The 26,051-nt window shown below is 37.1% G+C and overlaps 1 protein-coding gene across 12 annotated transcripts in view; it reads left to right on the top strand.

The window, feature by feature from the left end:
• Positions 1-26,051, top strand: part of pleca (plectin a) — a 122,613-nt gene that overhangs the window by 30,638 nt on the left and 65,924 nt on the right. For 2 of the 12 annotated variants that reach the window (XM_048202408.1, XM_048202404.1), the window contains exon 1: positions 6,750-10,199. The exons of the other annotated variants lie outside the window; for them this stretch is intronic. In XM_048202408.1, coding sequence (XP_048058365.1) covers positions 10,154-10,199 — 46 coding nt within the window. In that variant the 5' untranslated portion in view covers positions 6,750-10,153. Of the gene's footprint in view, positions 1-6,749; positions 10,200-26,051 lie in introns of those variants that run through there. 12 annotated transcript variants of the gene reach the window in all.

The following is a 26,051-nucleotide window of genomic DNA, read 5'->3' as shown; positions in this document are numbered from 1 at the left end:
CGTCAATGACCCAAGCATGTCTTATTGTTGTCAATGTTGAAAACATTTATTGCTTTTTAATATTTTTGTGGAAACTGTGATCATTTTTTTAGGATTATTTGAATAGATGGTTCAAAATATAAAATGTATGAAATATTTTTTTTGTAATAATGTGAAAGTTTTTTTTTTTTTTTTTTTTTTTTTTTAAATGGACACTTTTCAAATCACATTGGTAACCAACTGATCCAAAAATCATGGCCAAGAAAAATGAAATGTAAAAAAATGTTTAACATAATTTGATGCCACTTGATTTCATATTTTATCACTAATAAAATGAGTCAATGAGATTCCAAATACTTTTTAGGGCCACTTTAGTTTCAACTCTATACTCTTTATTTTATTATGGGAAGAGGATCAATATATCAAAAGTTTCAGTTTATAATGTGAGATTTCAGTGTATTAAAGACAATCACGTCAGGTAATCATGAAACGAGATAACAGTATGCAGTGTGGCATTGACAAAGCCTGTCTGTGTTTGTAACTGGCCAAACATGTGTTTTTGATCTGAATTACTTCCTTGCTTTAATCTTGAGCTACCTTTTAGATCGTCCACATATGGAGCAGCTCTAACCCTCCCTTAGCCAGGATCAGGTTTATGCAACATGATCTTACATTCTAAAATAGTGCCTCTAAAAAGCCTACACATAGTCATGAACATACAGGCATCCATGAGTATGCACGAGTGTATGTTCACTTATTCATAACACAGATTTGGATTTGAACTAATGCTGGTCACACACTTAAAAGTATTTGATGTGTATCCATACAGTATTTATGTTACACACGTTTTCCTGGAACTCCTTGAGACACACCCACTTGCACAGAAAATAAACCCATGAGTAAAGCTCATGACTCAAATGAAGTTCCTAATGATGGTGTGGCCAATGGGAATTGAGGGATTACTTTTTGTAATGTGATAATGATTCATGTCATTAAGCATTCCTGTGTGAAATACGTGGATCATCTTGGGAAAGTCAGCTCCTTATATTTAGAAAACCCATACTGGGGTATAGAGTCACCCTCTTTGAATGTGAATGATAACATTGCTGACTGTTTACAAAGAATAACAGCATATCATACATTCTTTATTAAAATTTCCTAATGTATTGTTAACTAGTTTTGTTCTAGAATCCGTAGTTTTACAACAGAGCTTTTTAACTTAAAGGGATGAATGTGAATGAAAAGGGGAATTAAAATTCAGTTATTTTTTTTTCATCCTAATGTCATTCTAAACCTACAATACATTAGTTCGTCTCCAAAACACCAAAAAAAAAAAAAAAAGTTTCAATAATGTCTAAGCAATGAATGTCAAGGGGGTCAAGTCTTGGTTTGGACCTCACTGACTTTCATTGTATGGGTTTCATTCTGCCCTATACTAACAGAATGGACGGTTAACACCTATATAATTGTGTACACTCACTTTATTGAACACAACATTACCTCGGACTCTGCTATCCGGAATGAACACCGGAAGACAAACTCATGTCACACCATCCCAACAGTAAGGAAAGAAAGCAGTTGAAACATTCTTCAAAACGTGTTCTTTTGTGTTCTATGGAAGAAAGAAATTCATACAGGTTGGGAACGACATGAACATAATCTCATGAGTAAATGATAACAAAATTTTGTTCCCTTTTTTGGGAAACTAAATCCTATAAAACCAGTTATATGCCATGATTAACATACTTTTGCATGACATTGACTGTCAACTGAAAGTGGAAAATGAAAAGGAAAAACTGGGGGGGAAAGCATATCGGAGTACAGTGAAAGCTGTTTTCCTATCCGAGGCCTGCATCCACGTCTTAAAGAGGGAAAGTTTGGGTAATGGAAGTTCTGGTTTTCCGAACTGAAATAGAAAGGGAATGTTATTAATACACTGTGAAAACGTGTTTCTTGGAGTGGAAGGCTGGAAAGAAAGGCTGAGAGAGATGTTTTATGCTGTGGGTTTTATGTAGTGTAGGTGCATGATGGAGAATTGCGATGTTTAAATTGCATTTTTGGTCATGTTACTTGATTAGCATAATTTATATACTGAATTAGGTGCTAAAACAATGCAGACAGAATGTACAAATAAAATGTCAGCAGGTGTAGTTCATTCTTAAGTGAATTTCTCCCCTTCTATTTAATGGAGCAATAAGCCCCAAGAAGCCATGGTTTACAGTGAATTTATAACAGATAAGGGGCGTTGTTAGGCACGATGCGGAGCGGAGAAACCCCCTTAACTGTTATAAATTCACTGTAAATTCACTGGCTTATTGCTTTTATAAAACAGTTATTCCAAATATACAAATATTAAAGCAAATATATGTATATATCGATGCAATTTTCATGAAGTAAAATCACTAAAAGCCTTCCTTATGTTGGAAAAAAATAGTCCCTGAGCGTGAACAGCAACAGATGCGTCATCTCATGCAGATCAACTAAAAACAGACTAGGAAACGTCAGAGGGTGGCAAAGACTGACTGACTGAGCCAGTCAGTAGTGAAGACTTTTATTTTGAAAGGATTGATACAGTTGTGAACACTAGCGCTGTCAGTGTCAGGGCACAGGAAAACCCCTTAATTGTTAAAAGGACAAGATATTGCAGCTGATATTCATACTGATTTTTTTATTTATTTTTTTTTAATATGAACATATGATTGACCTGAAGGAAAATGCTACATAGATGCATGTAATACAAGCTTCATTGAACAGTATCAAAGAGAACAAATGTTTACGTTGCTAAGGGTGGTTGCTAAAGGTCTTGTGCAGTGATACATAAAACTGTTTGGTGAAGCGGTTATAGCCAATCATAGCCATAGCCCATAACCAATCAGAATCAAGGAGTAGAACAAACTGTTTTATAACACAAATTTACCAACACATGATTTGTTTCGTAGATGTTTCATTAGATTTCTAGTTCAATAGCAACACCTGGAAAGAACAAAAATATAAATGTGCTAATGTTTTTAATACCTTTAACACATGGGATACTTTCTAGCAGATATTGGTAACCAGAGATTTACTTTTTCTTACTTTTTCTTGTAGGATTTCCCACACATCTGCAGGCAGCACCTTATACTTGATGTCCGTGGTGCTAACGGCCATGTCTTGCTCTAATCTGCATGTTTCGGAAACTTGAGATTGTTTGTTCTGCATACCAGCTCTTTTCTCCACCTTTTCCAGCCAAACGGGAAACCCAGTTTTTGATCATTTCAGCTAATGATTGATGATCATGATTGATCACTCGCACTTAAGGTTGAATGAATGTGCTATCTGTCTGTGACTAGGTTGTCAGTAAGTTAAAAATTTGCTCAGTTGGTGTGGAATTTCTGTCACTTGGATACCAGGGATGTCTGCTACAAACTCCCCATCTGTCTGATAATGCTGCACATACATTTGAACCATGAAACATGGGAGCTCTTGAAACTTCTCAGTCACTTCATTATGTTGAGTCATGGAATGTTTAGTCATTGTTGGAATTTAGTAAAGATTGTAGTTTTCCTGTTTTTGTTATCCAAACAAAACCCAAGGAAGATGACTAAGATAATCTGTATGTAAGATATGGTAAAGTCTGTTTGTATGCTAATATGTGAGTGTGACAGTAAGTATTTACTGACCCTCTCAATAAAACATCATATCGTCCAGCTCTAAACTATAAAATTAGGTATTAGGGTATTACAAACATCATGAAATTTGTTGAAACAATGTGTATAGTGAAAAAAAGCTATTCAAATTTTTTTTTTTTTTTTTGTTACTCAGACTGTATTGTGAAACAGCGGTTTTTGCTTTCATCAGTGGCACGCTAGGCCAGTCTGATGCCAGGAGTGCTGTATCAGGTTGCCATGAATGCCATGTGTGTTGGCAGGGTACCGGGGTTAGGGTTATTTTGCAGGATTTTTGGAAACTGCAATCAAATCCACTACTGACACACGTAACTTTTAGAAAAGTAGAAAAACATGAGATTTGCTGTTTGTTTTTCATTGATTGATCCATCTCATCTTCCATCCAGCTGTCCTTATTTTTTTTATTTTTTTTTTAAGGATAATTTGCAGAGATTACTTTGATCGTCTGGAAAACATAACCAACAAAGCTACAAAACAGTCACTGACTACCCAAATTGGGCTTTTGGACAATAAATGAACAAATGACTGTCCTCACTCTCAGTAGTATCTAATAATAGATAATAGATTGTACAGTATATCTATTACATAAGATATACAAATCGCAAAAGACCTCACAGTTTTGTCTGGACCAAAACTTGACTTGACAAATTAGACGAAATCTTGTGGTGAGTTTCATGAAAGGTTAAACGAGAGTTTGATGGGAGTCTTAGAAGGCGTTGTGCTGGTATTTGTCATCTGTCAGCACATAATTAACCAGTGAAAGTTGACATATGAGGTTTAATTGAGTGTTTGGTTTATGTGTTTATCTGTCTTGACTGATGGCTCAATAACTTACAAATGTTACTCAATGAAACATCATTATCATCACATGCACTTGGGTCAACATCTTCAGAAATTATTCCCATCATATAACAAAAAGGAATTCCCTCAGAGAAATAATCACCCTGCTAGTTATCAGATTGGCCAAGGTCCCTTCAGAAATGAAGCTCAAAATCAAGGTCTCTCAAGTGTCCTTTTATTTTGTTTTACTCTCTACAGGGGTTTCAATGGGTTTCGAAGAGGATAGATACTGGCTACTGTACGAGGAGAGAGGAGTGAGTTGAAAAGATATAAAACATGTGTTTGTTGACAGTTTGCTATCTGACATGTATCTATGGGGACCGTATAAACAGTCTCCTGCAATGCCATTGCACTGTGTGAGGTGGGCTGATGGGTCGCAGTTAGACAGGATGAGTAATCTACATGTGAAAGAGTAGACAGGTCCGTGCAAGTTGCTGAATTCTACGAGCTTTTGTGAAGTGACAAAAAGTAAGACCCAGGTCAGAGTGTTTTTGTGATCAGAGCCAACAGACTTGGTAGGGAAAAAATATGTCATCTACCTGTCCAGTATTTGGTAATGCAGTATTGCACAATACAACCCGAATTCCGGAAATGTTGGGACGTTTTTTAAATTTGAATAAAATGAAAACTAAAAGACTTTCAAATCACATGAGCCAAAATTTTACAATTTTACAATTTTATGCACATAATGAGCTCATTTCAAATTTGATGCCTGCTACAGGTCTCAAAATAGTCAGGACAGGGGCATGTTTACCATGGTGTAGCATCTCTTCTTTTCAAAACAGTTTGAAGACGTCTGGGCATCGAGGTTATGAGTTTCTGGAGTTTTGGTGTTAGAATTTGGTTCCATTTTTGCCTGATATAGGTTTCCAGCTGCTGAAGAGTTTGTGGTCTGTATTTTTTGTTTAATGATGCACCAAATGTTCTGTGTTGGTGAAAGATCTGGACTGCAGACAGGCCATTTCAGCACCCGGACTCTTCTACGATGAAGCCATGCTGTTGTAATAGCTGCAGTAGGAGGTTTTGCATTGTCCTGCTGAAATACACAAGGCCTTCCCTGAAATAGACGTCTGGAGGGGAGCATATGTTACTCTAAAACCTTTATATACTTTTCAGCATTCATAGTGCCTTCCAAAACATGCAAGCTGCCCATACCGTATGCACTTATGCACCCCCATACCATCAGAGATGCTGGCTTTTGAACTGAACGCTGATAACACGTTGGAAGGTCTCCCTCCTCTTTAGCCCGGAGGACACGGCGTCCGTGATTTCCAACAAGAATGTCAAATTTGGACTCGTCTGACCATAGAACACTTTTCCACTTTGAAACAGTCCATTTTAAATGAGCCTTGGCCCACAGGACACGACAGCGCTTCTGGACCATGTTCACATATGGCTTCCTTTTTGCATGATAGAGCTTTAGTTGGCATCTGCAGATGGCACGGTGGATTGTGTTTACTGACAGTGGTTTCTGGAAGTATTCCTGAGCCCGTTTAGTAATGTCATTGACACAATCATGCCGATGAGTGATGCAGTGACGTCTGAGGGTCCGAAGACCACGGGCATCCAATAAAGGTCTTCACCCTTGTCTCTTACACACAGAGATTTCTCCAGTTTCTCTGAATCTTTTGATGATGTTATGCACTGTAGATGATGAGATTTTCAAAGCCTTTGCAATTTGACATTGAGGAACATTGTTTTTAAAGTATTCCACAATCTTTTCACGTACACTTTCACACATTGGAGAGCCTCTGCCCATCTTTATTTCTGAGAGACTCTGCCTCTCTAAGACATCCCTTTTATAGCTAATCATGTTACAGACATGATATCAGTTAACTTAATTAGTTGCTAGATGTTCTCCCAGCTGAATCTTTTCGAAATTTCTTGCTTTTTCAGCCATTTTTTGTAAATCATTTTAATATCTTACTTTTAGACTTCCGCTAAGAAATGTAGTCATTCCTGCAATTAATGACACTGGAAGAAGCTCCGATATGTTGCCATGGATTGCAGTCATAAAAAAAATATGTGACTGCTCAATGTTGACTGACCACTCAAAAGACGTTTTTCAGAGAGTCGTGTAATAGTTATTTACAACCTGCTCTAATGCAGTATTGATCAGAACAAAGCAATGGCTTCTTTCCCAGCAGTTCAACACAGATTTGGCAAATAAGTTTTTTTCCACTTCCTGTAAACTAAGCTATCAAAGCAGATCAAATGCAGTGCAGCTGGCCATGGTTCTAGATAGTGACTGAAATTCAGAGGGAAACTATTATTTTTTTGGCATAACTGAGCTGAAGTGTCACTTATACTTTATTTGCCATTATACATTTCCTGAACATATTCATAGTTCCTAGATAGGCTTTAATAAAATTCATCCAGACTATTTCAGCTGCAAAAATTGATCATTCAGAAAGGATCATGCTGTTGACGTAAGAAACATGAGAATGGCAACAAAAACACTTTTTGTCAGCAACAGGGAGCTACTTAGTTTACAAAGGTTGGCCAAAACAGAGATCATTAGTATATAAATATCTTTAAAGAAAAATCTAGGGCTTTTCACACTTGAAATACAGTAGTCATCATTATACTGAACAGAGCAGTCAGAATCTTTTCAAAATAAGATAGAAATTAAGAAATATGTTTGAAACAATTTGAGGAAGTAAATAACGACAGTCTTCATTTTTGGGTAAACTTTTCCTTTAATGCCATTGTAACAGTCTCCGGCATGCTAACAAGGATGCTAAACACTGCAGCCTCTAGCGACCGTCGCTAGTGCGCCTCTTGAGGAAAGGAGAATGAGGTTTACTCACACAGCTCTTATTAGCTGACCTCTGTTACACTCACCCCCTTAAACCTCACACCTATCCGGGTCATGGCACCGAATGTAACTGGTCCTACTCTACCTGCTCAGAGCGGGATTCAAACCAGTGTCTCCGGCGTGAGAGACGGGTGCACTAACAAGGATGCTAAAGACCGCAGCCTCTAGCGTCCATCGCTAGTGCGCCTCTTGAGGACAGGGGATTGAGGTTTACTCATACAGCTCTTACTAGCTGGCCTCCATTACAGTCACCCCCTTAAACCTCACTCCCATCCGGGTCATGGCACCAAATGTAACTGATCCTACTCTACCTGCTCAGAGCGGGATTCAAACCAGTGTCTCCGGCGTGAGAGACGGGTGCACTAACAAGGATGCTAAAGACCGCAGCCTCTAGCGTCCATCACTAGTGCGCCTCTTGAGGACAGGGGATTGAGGTTTACTCATACAGCTCTTACTAGCTGGCCTCCATTACAGTCACCCCCTTAAACCTCACTCCCATCCGGGTCATGGCACCAAATTTAACTGGTCCTACTTGACCCGCTCAGAGCGCGATTTGAACCGATATCTCTGGCATTAGAGGTAGGTGCGCTAACAAGGATGCTAAAGACCGTAGCCTCTAGCGTCCATCGCTAGTGCGCCTCTTGAGGACAGGGAAGTGAGGTTTACTCACACAGCTCTTACTAGCTGGCCTCCATTACACAATATCCAATAAGAAATATTTAAATATTTCAAGCTTGAACCTCTTGAACTTTACTTTGTGCTCTGCCTTGTGGCTATGACAGGCTTGTAGAGGTAGAACAAAAAAGGGTCACTGTAAAAAAAAAAAAAAAAAAAAAAAAAGAAAAAGAAAAAAACAGGCAGAGATAGAATAACGGAGTGTGTCTGAGAGGGAGGGGGAGAGCTTCTAATCTCAGGAGCTTCAGCAGTAGGCCAGCCTGGCTGCTCTCAAAATGCTGTGTCATCTAGTCTGTATGGGGCTTTTCTCTGTTTGTGTGTTTTAGCCACGAGAAGAGCTTGTGTCCTGGCTTTGATTGTGCACACACATCAGTTATTACAACAACAGAGTCTGATGACAAAATCAAATAATGCTTTGGAAAAGAAGAAGATTAGGAGCACTGATGATGTCAATAATTGTTTAGTGTGAGTTTTTTTGCTGCATAGACTTTTCCTTGCAGAAGCATTAATTGCAGCAAGTACAGTGCCATTCTTTGCTGAGTCACTGTACTGTAGATGTGCTAAATTATGTTTGTGATGCTTTTCCATTACTTTATTCATTATGAAAGAATAGGGTATGTACTAAGATGTTTTGTTCTTGTTGATTATCATTACCATGTCATCTAATGTTTGAAAAGCTTACACACTCTCAGCTTTAGATCTTAGCTCATCTGTTTGTGTCAACTGTTTGTGTTTACATGTCAACATTGTTTTTAATATCACACCTTATTTTTGAGATTACACACTTACATAAACACATGTGAAGCTATAAAATGTCTGCCAAAATTCTGTCAGATATTAATGAGCTGTCATTCTCACATTTAAATACCTTTGCAAGTTTTTTACACATCATAGAAATAGGTAATAGATAGTGACTGATCAGGTAGACTAACCAATGATTTAATCATTCACATAATCTCGTTTTCACAAGCCAATAACAATACATTACGTTATTTACATTACATTACATTATCACACGTTATATGTCTTCTTTGTTTTGCTTTGTTGTTGTTGTTGTTGTTGTTTTTTTTTTGTCTTGTTAGGGCCCGAGCATCGATGGTGCAAGGACTCTATTGGAATTGCTCCGTTTATTATTATTATAATTATTGCCCGAAATGAATCACATTTTTGAAGGACTAAATATGCTCAAACTCATGAAACTTTGCACACCTGTCAGAAATGGTGGAAATTTACATCTGATATGGGTTTCAGAAGTCAGTGTGGCAAAAAAGCCTCAATAGCGCCACCTACAATATTTTTGTCATGAGTTTTGTCTTGTTTTTTGTGGGGTTTTTTTGTTTTTTTAACACTTTTACTTTTTTATATATGTCTAGGGGATATATTTATATATGAAATGATGGATAATTATTATTTTGCACTGGAAATGGCTAAAAATATAAAGCCAAGTCCAGACCACAAGAGCAGGTTTGTGGCATTTTGTGCCATTTTAGCATGATGAATTAGAAATATGGAGTCATAAATGGGAATCTGTGGGTTCATTTAGCTAAAAACTGACAGGTTGTAAATTGTTTTTATGGATAGCATTTGGAGTCATCATGTTGAGACACTTAGCTAAAAAAAAATTACAGTGGTTAGATAAATTACAGGGAAAGAGAGGCAACCAAGGTCCCAGAGTGCATTTCTCTCAATTTAGCTTTCTCGTGCCATTTCTGTCCTTGTCTTTTACACGTTATTTTGCATTTCACTTCTTTACATCTCTTTCTCTCTTAGTTTATACTGTCTGCATCTGTCTCTTACCTTCAAACATCCCATAAGTGGGCACAATTTGTACTTATCCCGCATTTTGATTGGCTCAGGCACCCCGTGGGACTTACGGGGGATGGGATGGGCTGGAGGAAAGACAGAAGGAGGTAGAAGTGAGGGAGGGGTACTTTTCACATCGCAGTTTCCCTGCGAACAGGGAATGAGCAAGTGTGAGAGAAGGAGTGAGTGGGTGAGCGAGAGAGAGAGGATCAAAACAGAGAAACCACACGGTCAGCAAGCAGCACTGCAGACTTAGCCGAGAGGAGAACAGAACTAAATCCTGAAGTCTTGCAGCTGGTCAAATCCAACTGGACTGACCTTGCGCAGCACACGCGCACACACACAGGAAACCAACGTGACAGAATCCAGTGACATGGACACAGCCCGGTCCATCCAACACGAGATCACCTCTCTCAAAGGTACTCACCTCTCTGATCAATACAGGTCAATTGCTAGAGGAATGCGCCGCAAATTGAACTGTTTAACAGGATGGGAATGGATTTTATGGAGGGCGTGAATGGCATGCAAAGTTTTGAATTCCATTGTGTCCTCTCTGGCTCAACTTTGCTGTGTTATTTATGAAGGGAAGGGCCGGGTCTTTTGTGTGGGGTCCCTCATGCTTGAACTCTGGCTGTGTTTGTGAGCTTGGCTGCATGTTTTCTTTTAACTGTGCTGGGAAGCTGCAGGATTCTGCGCCAGCCATGCGGCATGTTCAGTGCGCTGACTGCCGCATCACCACGGTAACAGCAATGGCCTGGGTTCCCCCATTCCCGTTATAGAGCTGCCTGTAGTGTACAGCGTGTGTAATGGCAAGCAGACCAGGAAGTTTGATGTCATAGCACACAGCTCGGAGTGTTTTCATTGAATAGATGTCTATAATTCAATATAAATATTCACATTTCTTACATGACCCTATATAAACTGATTTATGTGTGGTTGGGATGTCAGTTTTGTAGCTAAAGAATCCTCAGGTTGGGCTTGGGCTGAAAAATGCTGAGTGCAGATATTCAAGAGTGCATCCATCGGAGCACGAAAATAGACAATCCCTGGATATTGATTGGACCTCTTGTAGCTTTAGGTTTTTGGCTAATGTGCTTTTGAGCATGCAACAGATTTTAGTGATTGTTTCTGTGCCTTGGCGCTAAAAGGAACTGAATGTTTTTTGTTGCTCTGTCGCTAGGATATGTGTCCCTTGTTAAATTTGGATGCCACTTGAGTCAAAACATTAGCGTAACCTTGTGTGGTTTGTCATTTGGTTAGTAAAACTTCAGTTGATGGATTAGAGCAGATATTGACTCAAAATGCAAATGTGCTGAGTCATAACTCAATACCAGAGCCATGCTAAACCTCTCAACTAGATGGCAAAAACTTGAATATAATATCTACTTTTAGTTTTTTTTTTTTCTCAGCCCAATTATTACACACAGTTATTACATCCGCATTATTATTTGTACTGCCGATTTAAGACTTTTTTTCCTCTCAGGTTATTTTATTTTATTTTAGAATTATTTGTATGTTGACTGCTTTTCTTTGCAAGTATCATTTTGTTCCCTCAGGTTATTATTTTATTTTCGTTTAGTTTAGTTTTAGTATTTCCAAATTCTAACTACAGTGCAACTAAATGACTTACTCTTCTGCATTCTACACATATAAGTTGTTGGCTTAACCACATTTTATTTATATTAGTAGTTCTTAGTAGTGTTTAGTCACCTACATCCTCTCCATTACATCACTGTGACCATCTACATTTCTGGTGATTATATAGGCATTGTTGACATGTAAATGTGGGTTGTTATGTGTTAATATATTCATCTAGCAATTAAGGGATTTCATAACAAACTTTTCTGGAGCTTACTTTAAAAAAAAAAATTGAACTGTGTAGGAAGTTTTGAGATCTGAATGTTAAAGTATTTACTATAGAAACATCAAACTACCCTTTTTCCAGTTATTATTATTTGTGGCTGTATAGTTCACATTCCTTTTCATTTAGTTTGTCTCCTCCTCCTACTTTTCTCTATCTGAAAAGGTTATTCTGTCCAAAGCTGAGTAATTTGTGATCTAAATGTGTCTATCCTGTTGAATCACTGACTGTAGCTGCTTCAGTGGAGCTGCTAAGTATCTAGAAAGCCTTTAGCTATTGTGACCAGAGTGAATGTTTTTCCCAATTGTCAAAGCAGACAAAGGCTTCTCTCCCATCAAACACTCCAGAGAGTCTTAGTTAATATGCCTGACAGGCCTCTACCCCTACTTACCCACTTCATTGAGGGGTCACTTTCTGCTGGACACACTCTTGGCAGACTTAATGCAGAGCTGGGTGTGTTACCTCAGGAATATCAATGGCAGTGAAATCTGCTGCCTGCCCTGCTGGAGGAGGGAATGCTTGTACTTTAGCTCAATAGATTTTGATCATAGAAATAATGCCTTATAAGAGAATATTTATGGTTTATATACATATATATACATTTACACACACACATATATAATATGCAATTGCAATTCATATTTTTATTCAGCATGGATACATTAAATTGATCATAAGTGACAGTAAAGACATGTATAATGTCACAGAAGATTTCTTTTCCAAGTAAATGCCACTGAACATTCTATTCATCAATGAATCAAAACCTATCACAGTTTCCACAAAAATTATTAAACTAACTGTTTTTAACATTGATATTAATATTGAATGTTTTTTGAGCGGGAAATCAGCATATTAGAATGATTTCTGAAGGATCATGTGACACTTAAGACTGGAGTAATGATGCTGAAAAATTCAGCTTTGCCATCACAGGAATAAATTACATTTTGAAATATATTATAAAAGGAAATTTATTTAAAATGTATTTATTTTTTATTCTTTATTTTTTATATTTCAAATAAATGAAGCCCTGGTGAGCTTCTTCCTTACCGACCACAAACTTTTGAACAGCAATGTGTATATATATGGATGTAAAATGTGTCTAAAAATGTATGTAAATTATACATTTAAATTATAAATCTGAAACTGCTTTTTGTCCAAAGCAGCTTATTGGTCCAATATGGCACAATCACAGTGAGCTGTAAGATATTTGATGTTTAATATCCATGGGGAGCAAGAGTTTGGACTAATGAGATTTTTATTTATATTTATATTGAAAACATTAGGTATTGCTGTTTTCGCTGTGTCCAGTGACCTGCCAAATGCTGCTGTTTTCCCCCTGATTTGCCTCAGATTAATACTGTGCTGGATTCAGACCCAGATTCCCTTTTAATGAGCTTTTGGCCTTTCTACCTTCTCTTTTGTTTTAGAAAAGCTTTTTATGTCTGTTAAATGGTTTTCTTTACTACTGCACCATAGAGACAACATGTCCGATGCAGGAATCTTGTTGAACCTGGAGATCAAATGATGTATTGCCAGTTATACAAAGAGTTAACAGGTTGAATTGATGTGCTTCAGGGAACAAGTTTAGATGGTAAACGATGGCTTCTTCTAGGACTCTTCAAAGAAAGGTTGTGTAGAGAAAATAGCATTTTATATATTGTGTTTTGGCTGTCTGCCCATTTTCACTTTTTCACATTTTTTACTTCATTAAAGCCCTTTTACTTTAATCTGTTGGACACAATAATGCTTTCTTGTCTGGAAATAGATGCATTTTTTGTAGTCGCGTGTATGTGGAAATAATAGTTTCAGGATGTTGTGTGTACAGGCCATGCAAGGACAATCAGAACTGCCAGGCATTCAGGAATTTTCTCCATTTTTCCCACTATTTTTACTACACAATGAACACAGTCTCTGCTCAAGCAGAATGTCCTGTTTTATATATTGCTCTTTCACTTTTACATATTATTTCTTACTAAATGTGTTCGTAAATGGATATAATGTAGGCCGCTGTGTCTTAACACTTATTTTTTGGTAATATACATACAAGTGTGAAATATGCAAATGCACTATCAGCATATTCCCTTTTTCATCAATTAACAGAAAAATAACATAAAATGAATACACAACCATTGTCAAAATCTCAGCACTTATTTTAGCTTTTTATATCAAAGGATCACAAACCTCAGACGTGGAGTTAATTGCTATTGGTACCGATAATTTTATGCCTAATGGGCATGTAATTTAATGTGGAAAGATCTGATCCTGATCAGGCGATGCAAATATTGATTTAGTCTGCAGCTTATTCTGCTTTAGGAAGGAGAAATACCATAGAGAGCTTGTAGCTTATACTACACAGAAATAAGAGAATCTAGAGGCTGAAGTAAAAGACTCACATCATTGTGTTGATTAATAATGATGTCATCAGCCATTCCAGTCTATTCTATTCTATTCTCTGAGACCCCACCCTGCTGTGCCATATTTCAGGCACTGTGAAACTCAAAACATCTGATGTTTAGTACCTTTTGAGATTACAGCATCTGATAAGTGTAATTAGAACACAATGGCCAGAATTAATGTTTTAAACTATGCTCATTGTTTGTGTTGTGGCATGACTTAGGGTATACGTTTACACAACAACGATGTACTAAAAAAATGTTCTTTGCTTTTTTCACGTACAGACGACAGCGTTGTCAAAACGATTCCCGTTCACACTGATCCACTAAAATGACTAAAAACGCTGTGATATGCATGCCAGACCAGTAGTTGGCGATGTCACTTTGTAAAAAAAAAACACTACACGCCTATAGACTGAACATGCAATACACATGTGCATGACATTGTTTTTACAAATTCACGTTTTTGTAGTTTACACAGACACATTTTTAAAAACTTTCACTTCAAATGGTTTGAAATGAAAATGTTGTTGTCAAGTAAATGAACGGCCAAAATGCATAAAAAGCTTTCCGTTTTAGTTGAAAATGGTGTAGTGTAAATGACCCTTAAAGAGTTAAGGCCTGTACACACCGGGACGAATATCGCACGCGTTTATCGTCAGCGGCGATGCGCCGAGTGAAAGTGCAAATTCACTCCTTGACAGTATGTGACGCTTGTGCTTAACGGTAGTGCAAATAAACATATGATATTAATAAAGTTAAAGAAGATAAAAAAAAAATGCATATATAAAATGGCATACATACATACATATATATAGTGCAAGTGAACGGTAGTGTAAATAAACATATTTATGAAACAGACATTCTCAACTATATTTCTTGAATGTAAAAGGAAAAAAAAGTAAAAATACAGAAATAATACACATCTGTGGCAGAGCACCCATAGTGTGCGTCTCAATCAGCTCTCTACTTCACTAGTCAGGGCACTGATCAGGGATTCGGCCACATTCATTTACATGGTATACTGATACACGACCTAGGAAACTAGGGAGCTGTTTGAGACGCAGGGATAGTTTGTAGGGGTCTTCCTTGTCTACTTACTTTCTCTTCGTCGTCTTGTGTGCTCGGCAAGACCGTTTTGTGCTTGAGCGCTACCAAGTCGCGTTTTACTGTAACTTCAGCAGCTCCAGGCACGTGAACAAAAGCGCCAATCTCATTGGTCGGCCAGTTTTTAACGCGGCGCGTCAAACCAAAAAAACAAACCCGAGGCGTTTTTTAAAAAATGACGCTTTTACGCCTCGCGTTTATACGCGCGCGATATTCGTCCCGGTGCTTTATAACATTACGTTTGAACCACTGTAGACATGTTGACTATTTTAACAATGTTTTTACTACTTTTCTGGACCTTGAATGACGGTAATTAAGTTGCTTTCTATGGGAGATAAAAAAAACTCTTGGATTTCATCAAAAATATCTTAATTTGTGTTCCGAAGATAAACCAAGGTCTTACGTGTGAATGACATGAGGGTGAGTAATTAATGAAAGAAATAATTTCATTTTTGGATGAACTAACCCTTTAAGGGGCAGCGAGTACTTGACAACCAAAACTACTATGACATCAATACCTACTGGCCTGGCATGTAAAATACAGTGTTTTAGCCGTTTTCATGGATGTGAATAGGGATCATTTTGACAACATTGTTGTCTGTACGCAAAATTTTTTTTTAAAGAAATCATGTTACCTTCTTTTTATACTCAGGCCTTATTTCTAGCGATTCACCTGCTTAATGCAGGAAATGTTTTTCAATACAAATTATGCTTGAGATTGTTTGTGGGTTTTTATAGAAGGAATAGTTTGCTCAAAAATGAAGATTTCGTCTGACCATCACCTTGTTTAAAACTCAAATTACATTATTTCTTCTGTGAATTAGAATCTGTTTGATGAATCATTCGATTTAATTTGAATAATTTGTTAATCATGATGATTGATCCAGTTCTCGATTTCAACTCACTAAATCAGTGATCAATCACAGCATTTAATCGTTTAACAATGGAGGAGAAGCTTTTCAGTAAATCCCAACTTAAATTTTAGTCTGTTAATCAGACACAGCTATCAGAGCTAACTTCAGAATACTTAAAGGGATAGTTCACCCAAAAATGAAAATTTGATGTTTATCTGCTTACCCCCAGTGCATCCAAGATGTAGGTGTCTTTGTTTCTTCAGTAAAACACAAATGATGATTTTTAACTCCAACCGCTGCCGTCTGTCAGTGGTATAATGCAAGTCAGCGGGAACTTGGACTATAAGAGTAAATAAAACACGACAGACAAATCCAAATGAAACCCTGCGGCTCGTGACGACGCATTGATGTCTTAAGACACGAAACGATCGGTTTATGCGAGAAACCGAACAGTATTTTTATCATTTTTTACCTCTAATACACCACTATGTCCAACTGTGTTCATCACTCGATTCGTAAGGTCTGATCACACTCTGACAACGGCAGTGATGTCTCGCGCATATACTTCAATGAGTGCTAGACATCACTGCCGTTGTCAGAGCGCGATCAGACCTTACTAATTGAGTGATGAATGCAGTTGGACATAGTGGTGTATTAGAGGTAAAAAATGATATAAATACTGTTCGGTTTCTCGTACAAACCGATTGTTTCGTGTCTTAGGACATCAATGTGCCGTCACGAGCCGCAGGGTTTCATTTGGACTTGTCTATGGAAGTGTTTTATTTACTCTTATAGTCCAAGTTCCCGCTGACTTGCATTATACCACTGACAGACGGCAGCGGTTGGAGTTAAAAATCATCATTTGTGTTTTACTGAAGAAACAAAGACACCTACTGTACATCTTGGATGCCCTGGGGGTAAGCAGATAAACATCAAATTTTCATTTTTGGGTGAACTATCCCTTTAAAATTCCCATTCATTGTAAATGTATTGAAAATATCTTTCATGTTCTACAGAAGAAAGTGAATTTTGTAAATGTGGAGTAAATCTGAAACGCACAAAGATAAATAAATGATTTTCATTTTTATTTTTGGAGGAATGAATCCTTTGAAGTCTTCTGATCCAACACTGCCTGTATGTTTCCACAGACGGTACCAAGCCTTCATTTACACCTCAATAACCAATGTCGTTGTTGAATCAAATGCGCTCCACTCATACCAAATAATTGTGACTTTATCTTTTCCTCTAATTCATCCCCCGCCAGTTACAATAAAACTACATTATAAGCACTGTTACTGACCAGAGGAGTGTTTGGAGAGGCAGCCTTCGTGATGGAGGCCTTTGTCAGCATTCTCCTCAGTATTAAAGTGTTGTTTAGGCTGTAAAGGGCTGTAAATGATGATTTTGCTGATCCTGGTCCATATATTGTCAGCTTGCTTCAGAAGTTGTTTTTTCAATGAAGGTAACTGTAACAAAATGATTGTGATCTTATACCTCCAGTGTCCATTAGGTGGTGCTCTCACAAAGATAATAAGATGGAGCTCCTGCATCTAATGTCTACTATTAGGGTGCAGCTGTGGCCCTGTAGGGGGTTTATTGTGTGTAATCGAGGGTTAATGTTGTAAAGTGAACTGCTATCCTGCAAGGGAACTTTTCGTGCCATGTTTCCTGAGCTTTATTTTCTTTTGTTTCAGCTATGTTCTCTTCACTGCCTGTTTTTAATAGCTAGCACATTGGAGGAGCCAGGTCCTGTCTGATGTCTTTAACAACTTTTCCCATAAAAACAGACGTCAGTTAATACGTCAGCACTCAAGCTAACACCTATAACAACTATTTTGAGGGTGGGGAGCATTTAGCCTTTGAGGCTGTAAATGTGTAAACCATGAATGTTGCTAATGTTTTCTCCTTTTTCTTGTTTTTCAGGTAAGTTGCTGTTTCTCTTCGAGCTGTAGGTGTGGGAAGCTTGTCTGTGTCTGGTAAGGAAGAGAATGTTTAACAGGAGCCAAGACATTTGACAAGAAGACGTTTGGCATCAAATGTCAAACATCTGCTCATCTGGTATGATGTTGGTTCAGCCCTCTCAAAGGAGAGTGTAACTTTAACCTTTTAAAGTCACATGACTTAAAAACATTATTAAATACTGATTAAAAAGCACCATGGTATTCTTTGAAGTACCTTTTTTGAAGGCCAGGAGTGGATGATTATTCTTAAATAAAAACATAAAAAATACTACTGTTCAAAAGTTGGTCAAATGTTTATGCTCACAAAAGCTGCATTTATTAAATAAAGAATACAGTAAAATCGGGAATATTGAAACATATAATTACATTTTAAAGTAACTTTTCTATTATAACATATTTTAAAATGTAATTTATTCCAGTGATGGCAAAGCTGAATTATCAGCAGTCATTACTTCAGTCTTCAGTGTCACATGATCCTTCAGAAATCATTTTACTAAGTCATTCTAATAATATGAAAACAGTTGTGCTGCTTAATATTTTTGTGGAAACCATGACACATTTTTTTTTTAGGATTGTTTGATGAATAGAAAATTCAAAAGAACACCATTTATTTGAAAGAGAAATCTTTTGTAACATTAAAAATGTCTTTATGGTCATTTTTGATCAGTTTAAGGCCTTTTTGAATAAAAAAAAGTTTGAATTTCTCTCTCTCAAAATAAATCTTACAAACTTTTGAATAGTGTATCATGTAAACGTATGACAGGAGGATATCACGTTTGCAAGACGACCAAACAGAATAGTTTAAATGTCTGTCTGAAGCCTGCTTTTCATAATAGAAAATGAAAATAAGGAAACATCTCCTGCGGCGCCTTTGCACACAAAGCATGCTTCGTCTGGAAATGTTAGACTTCTCTTGGACATATGCTTTTAATTCCTCATCATTCTGTTATATAACTGACATTCAGCTCAATTGGCAGTTAAATTACTAAGCCAAGTAATGGTCTGGAAGGTAGTGTGGTACCACATAATAGTTCATAGAAGTCTTCATGAGACTGTGTGGCTGAGGACTTCACCACATCGCTGGAGTCCAGGATCTGACTCAGCCAGCTCTTTGTGAACCAACAAGCATAATTTTAACTATTATGCCTGTGCCAAATTTATGCACTTGTGCACGTATGCAAAATCCATTTGGGCAGTCTTTAAATGCTTTCTTATAATCTTGATGATTACTAAGTGTTTTGTGTGTTGTAAGTGTAAAGTGAAGTCACAAATGTCACATATATTGTATTTCTGATTGGCAGAACAGCACATGATTTTACACACTGCTGCGAAATCTGATCACATGCTGCTACGTTTCGTGTTTGCCAGGGTGTTATGGTGGCAAAAATTACGGAAGAAAATTGACCTTTTGGTGATGCATTTCCCCAAAAACCACACCCAAGTTACCAAATGGTCTGTGCATTATTAATGTTTCTAGAGTCCTGTTACCGCCAGAGGGCACATATTGGGCTTCTATGGATTTTGCATCATTTCATTTAGAGCTACTTGAAGTTCCTGGTGTCAGGGGTATCGGATTTTCTTAAAGATATCTCTAAGGCTCCAGTCTGGGTAATGTGGTAATGTAATACAGTTATTCACATTGGCGTGGCACCTGTAATGCTGTTGAGCCGCTGACTGAACTTTCCCCACATTCATATCAAGGATGAAGTTTCTATGTACTTTTTAAGCGCCAAAAGTTAACTGCAGTACTTGACTAGAATACTGGTCCTATATCAGGGGTGCAAACTAGGTTAGAAGTCATTAGTTCAGGAAACATCATTTTCACAATCACATTTTTGCATTTTCTGAAGAAAATATAAGGGAAAAATTTAGGCCTGTGCAAAACTCAGTATTGTGGGTGGTTGCTAGGTGGTTGGTAGGATGTTTTTAGTGGTTGCTAGGTCATTGTTTGATGGTTCGTAGGGTGTTGTGAATGGTTGCTTGGTGGTTTCTTACTGGGCAGACAAGCCCATCCCCAAGTCCTATAATGTTAAGTCTATGGGATAATTTTTTGGCATGTTTTATGGTTTGCTAGGCAAAAATCATACGTCTGAATTTAGAAAAGTAAAATTTTGAGGTATCATTCATGTCTGTAGCACAAATGGTGCAGGACGAATTATGTGTTTGTATATTTTTGGTTGTGCCAAAATCAAATCAAAATTGATGCGCTACCAATTTTAGATTCTGAAAATGCTCATGCTTATATCCAGTAATAGCTAAATGTACATTAAATTATATGACTCAGATGCCACTCTGTAAATTCAATAATATTTAAATTAGATTACTTGGAAATCTAAAAAATTCATAATAACTTAGCTTTGAAGCTGATGATTGTATCATATGTCATTATGTAGATCTAGCAAATCTTTTTTAGTATTTTCTATTTAGATGAACTAAAAAAAAGTTTTAAGCTATTTCTTAAGACAGGAAGTGCCTGTTCCAAGAAAAAGTCTAGCTTAATGTGCCGTTTTTTTTCTTCTTCTTTGTTTTCCAGTGTTGCTAGTGACTATGCCACATTTGGCTATGACTGCTGTTTTGGACACCTCTAGTCATTACTCATTGTCTGCATGGGTCATTTTATGTTGCTGTGGCAACAGTCGATCGTTATGGACCACACCCAGCAGGCGCTCAGAGTGCTGACTCACTCTCACATTCAAGGCCAAATTGCACCCATCTCATGAGGGTATTGGGCTGATTAGTCATTCGCTGTACCTTCCTGCATCCTTTCCTGTTGCCATGGATCTCTTCCTGCTCCTGCCTTGATTATATTAGGATCCCATCACCGACATCACACTCTTCTACATTAGTTAATTTTAAACTAATGGGCTGCTGTTTAGCTGGAAGCCTTAATAGTTCAGAATGAAACTAATGTGGCATTGTTAGACACCAGAGTTGTGATACTTTCAGGTGTTAATTAAGAATGCCTTTTATTTGAATTTGTGTAATTAGGGAAAACTAAAATAAATAAATTAGGGGAAATTAAAATATATTAATATAACTGTCATTTTTTAAACAGAAAAGGAAATTTTGTCAAGAAAAAACCTTGTTTGAATATTTTGAAAAACATTTAATAAGCTTTTGTTTGATAGACAGACAGATAATATTCTAAAATGTTCTTTAATCAACATGAACACTTAATTTCCCAAAATGCACTGCAAGTACTGAATTTGGAATGTTGATATGTAAAAAAAAAAAGTATCAATCTGCAATAGCAGCTGCATATTGATATGATGAACAGGTGTTTTGTGTCATAGCCATTACTGTTTCATTTATATAATATGGCTGCAATACTTTAGGATGCAAGAAACGTTGGAAACAGGCACACCTGTTCTGATCTATCATTGGATAATTGCTGGATAATTGGGGTTGTATAAAGTAGCATATAATTTATGAAATTTGTGTTGCGTTAGTAGGAGTGAGTTATGGAGACTGCATCTGAAAACTCCCAAAAGCATAAATCAGTTTTTCACATTGCTCAATGTGTTCAGTGACTTGTTTGAAAATATAGACTTCATTTTCATTCCTTTGTGGCTGGAAATCACCTGTGGGCCTTCAATGTTCGCTAGCTAATGGTGTGTGGGCTAGTGGGTTTTTATTTGCAGTTTACACTGTAGTATGTTAAATCAAAAGTTAGTATAATATGCGAATGTGTGTTTCTGTGTGATCACATGCCCATTGTCCTATTTTTGAGCTCTTTCCCACTGCACCATAATGTCAGAGTGCAGGGGTGTGTTGAATGTTTTAGAGAACAACCATGTGCAATAAATTCCACCCCATAAACTAAGCGCTGGAATGCGTGAGAAGCGCCAGTTGTGAAGGGAAACGGGAGTTTTAGGAACACTTTATCTGCCAGAGGCTTTCAATGAGCTCCTTTCATACAGTTTGTTTTATAAACTGCTCTCTTCAATGCTCTTTCTATTTGATAAAACTACTGTCTAAGAGATACTCAAATGAGTGTGAGGTCTAAAATGAAGGGCAGCATCTCTTGGTGAATATGAATGTACTGCAAGTGTGCACAGCAGCATACTACTCAATACTATAAATGTTTTGGTTTATTTGTATGAAGTGCTTCTAATGGTTTTATGCTGTCATTGACTGATGAGATACGCCTGGTTGAGGCTTTGCAGATCAGTGTTATTTAAGCTACCTTTCTCCGGGGGGTTCAGACTACACAAGGTTTTTGTTTACCCAGCTTCACCCTAAATCAGTTTCAGCATCAGGCAATGACTTACAGATGGACTTGCGCACTATTTGTGGCTTGGCTTCTGAGAAAAGCTTTGACTGTTTTCACTTGGTAAATGTTCATTTTGTATCTCTTTCTCAAAAGGAATTGATACACCATTTTGCAGAATCTTATTTTAACCAGTTTTAAACAAAAATAACATTTTAAAAGTCACTGAAATTGTAGATTTTCTCAACAAATATCTCATGTTCTCCATCCAGCATGAACTTGCATGCTGGTTTTCCTTGAACTGTAATGGTACCATGGTAAAATAATGGCTTAGGATGGTAATATCATGGTTCTTTGATTTATAGCATGATTGTCATATTCATATATCATTGTATTTACAATGTGCTTTAAAGAAAATTATATTGTTGTTATGGTAAATGTCCAAAAATATGGTATTACAATTGTTTTCTGAACTTTTTATGTTAGTGTCAGGCTATATACTGCAGATTTGAAGCATTGTCTTTCTACTGAAGATAACAAAGGAGGTCTTGCTAGTTTAGTTACTGTAGTAGCAAGCTCTTGCGGTCAACTACTGTGGTTTTGATGGTTTGAGCATTTATCTGGTAGAGACATACCAGCACACTATCATCAAAAAGACATATGCTGGTCATTTTCCAGCAGGGAGTGTACTAGTTTTTAGCCAAATATCTGAAATCTGAACAGATTGTGAAACTTGAGGTCTTGAAACACTGATTTAAATGGGAGACAGATTGCATATTTAAACCTTGTGTGAGATTTCAGGGGTGAGTGATAATTCATTGTCTTTCAATGAAGCTGCAACTAATAAGTAGAGATGTTTTTGAGCAACCAGAGTACAGATAATCTCTTCATGAGTTGCAATTTCAAAATTGTGTTTAAAATCACGAAAGAATGTCTATTGAATTTATTACTGTCATACTCTGGTGATAGATGTGTCACGGATTCATTCTGCATGAGGGCAGTGTGGTTTGGTAAAAGTCAGCTCTACCCCTTTATGCCCAATATATATAATATATATCAGTTTCTGAGATACATATTCTAGATGTATTATTTTTAGTATTAAATGTAAATATAAAAGTTTTGATGTGAAACCGACACCCCAATCTAAGTCCAAGTTGTTTTTCCATGAACATTTTTTCTATGGGTGATCTGTAAGCCATGTTTCTTTCCACACATTTGGAATTAGGCCTCATATATATTGCCAGACACTGCAAACATAGGCACCATTGTCTATATCTCCCTTTGAGAGACTAGTACTGTAGCTGTATTTTCCATCAGCATCCATTAGCACATATGATTGTGTATGTACGTATCATAGCGACAGCTAAAGAGAGATGAAGCGAGAAACAGGGAAACTTGTCCTTTCAGCACTCACGCCATTTACCTTTCATTAGGTTTAATTATCCATTATGAAATACAAGGAGTTGTAATTAGCATCCTCTATTCCTGGTGCATGCTTGTATTTGACTGACCTATTACTGTAAATGAACCATATATGAATTTGGCCTTCCAAACACTATATTCTAAATCTGAGGGTGCATAGAGTTTCCTTTAAATCCATTTATTCTAATTTTCAGCATTCACATCCACCTATCTCACTAAAATAAATGCTATTATTTATCATTTATATTTAATTTGTAATGAATTATTTTTATTTATCTATTATATGATCTATTTTATTTTATTTTATTTTATTAAATAACTGTTTTCTGATAAACAAAGTGAAAAATTTCAAGCACATAGTTGCAATTAGTTGTTTTATTTCAACATGATTATGCCTCCAGCAATGTTTTGGTGAGACAAGGTGATGATTCTAGTGCAAAGCTGTTTTTGGTAACATGATAAGGAGAGATTGATTTTTTTTTTTTTTTTTTTTTTTTTTTTTTCCCTTCATGTGTGGCATTTGTCTCCTAAGTACATTTTCCTTTCTATTAAAGGGTTAGTTCACCCAAAAATGAAAATTCTGTCATTTATTACTTACCCTCATGCCGTTTCACACCCGTAAGACCTTCGTTAATCTTCAGAACACAAATTAAGATATTTTAGTTGAAATCCGATAGCTCCGTGAGGCCTCCATAGGGAGCAATGGACACTTCCTCTCTCAAGATCCATAAAGGTACTAAAAACATATTTAAATCGGTTCATGTGAGTACAGTGGTTCAATATTAATATTATAAAGCGACGAGAATATTTTTGGAGCGCAAAAAAAACAAAATAACGACTTATTTAGTGATGGCCGATTTCAAAACACTGCTTCATGAAGCATCGGAGCATAAATGAATCAGTGTGTCGAATCATGATTCAGATCGCGTGTCAAACTGCCAATGGCTGAAATCACGTGACTTTGGCGCTCTGAACAGCAGATTCGACACACTAATTCATCTATGCTCCGAAGCTTCCTGAAGCATTGTTTTGAAATCGGCCATCACTAAATAAGTCGTTATTTAGTTTTTTTTGGTGCTCGCTTTATAATATTAATATTGAACCACTGTACTCACATGAACCGATTTAAATATGTTTTTAGTATGGATCTTGAGAGAGGAAGTGTCCATTGCTCCCTATGGAGGCCTCACGGAGCTATCGGATTTCAACTAAAATATCATAATTTGTGTTCTGAAGATTAACAAAGGTCTTACGGGTCTAGAATGGCATGAGGGTAAGTAATAAATGACAGAATTTTCATTTTTGGGTGAACTATCCCTTTAAATATGATTTGGCACCACAGAAATGGATGGAACAAGTAGCGTTTTCCACACAGTGTAAAACAGCTACTGTAGGTAATTTTACAACACACACTTGTTTTTTTTTGGGGGGGGGGGGGGGTTTAAGCATTGTTTTGTGGCATTCTTCTTACAAAACACCTCCTTATACATTTCATAGTCTTGTGAGGATTTGTTCTTGATTCCGTACCAACTAACCCCTTGTCTATTTCTTTATTGACTTTGAAACCCCTTGGGCCTAAACATACTGTCCAGTAGTGCTGACTGTTTGGTTCTGGCAGTGGAAAAACCCCTGTTGGAAGTTTCCACTCACAGTGCGTCACCATCCACCAAACTCAACTTCCTAAAGGCATGTACACACTGTGCGATTTTGGCCACGATTTGGTCATGTGAGACAAATTGAGAATCCTAAAAGATTCCTATAATCCTAGGCTAAAATCTGTAGTCTTTGATCGCTAGTTTGACATGTTCACAGAAAGCTGATTAATGACCGTTGCCAACAAATTTTACCTCCGATGGCAGTGTCAGAAGATTTGCTGCACAGTCCTGCAGTGTGACTTCTACGACGAATGTCAAATTGTCTTCGTTTTTCAAGACAAGCCGTGATTAACGCTAAATTAACGCTAGAGATTTCTTTGTTAGCCACCATTTCAGTCCCACGTGTAATGCTGCTCACAGTCACCTAACCCGTATGGGTTGATGATGTAAAACTCCGAACAAGTTTTCATGCATGTGCGTCTTGACTGTTGTACAGTCTGACATCAATGACAGCTGAGATCCCAGTGTGACATGAGGATCATGTTCATACAGTCTGACAAGCAACAATCGTAAAGAAGTATTATAAATCGCACAGTGACCACCCCTTTAAGTCTGATTTTGTAGATAGCCATGGAGAGATGAATTTCTTATGATACTTTTAGGTATTGTGCTTTTGCAGTAAATATCAGTGTCTAATTTTAAGAGGTAGTGAACACAACAATGACATCCTGTTTTTTATTTTATTTTATTTTATATTTTATTTTATTGTGTGCCTGAGTCTACAATGTAATAGGGCCTGAAGTGCTTAGTTCTTTAGATCAACATTTTTATCAGGAAGTTAAAATGATAACATCATTGGATTTAGCCC

This window comes from Megalobrama amblycephala, linkage group LG9 (assembly GCF_018812025.1).
Source record: "Megalobrama amblycephala isolate DHTTF-2021 linkage group LG9, ASM1881202v1, whole genome shotgun sequence".
NCBI classification, from domain to species: domain Eukaryota; kingdom Metazoa; phylum Chordata; class Actinopteri; order Cypriniformes; family Xenocyprididae; genus Megalobrama; species Megalobrama amblycephala.
This window is presented reverse-complemented; position numbering and strand designations above follow the sequence as displayed.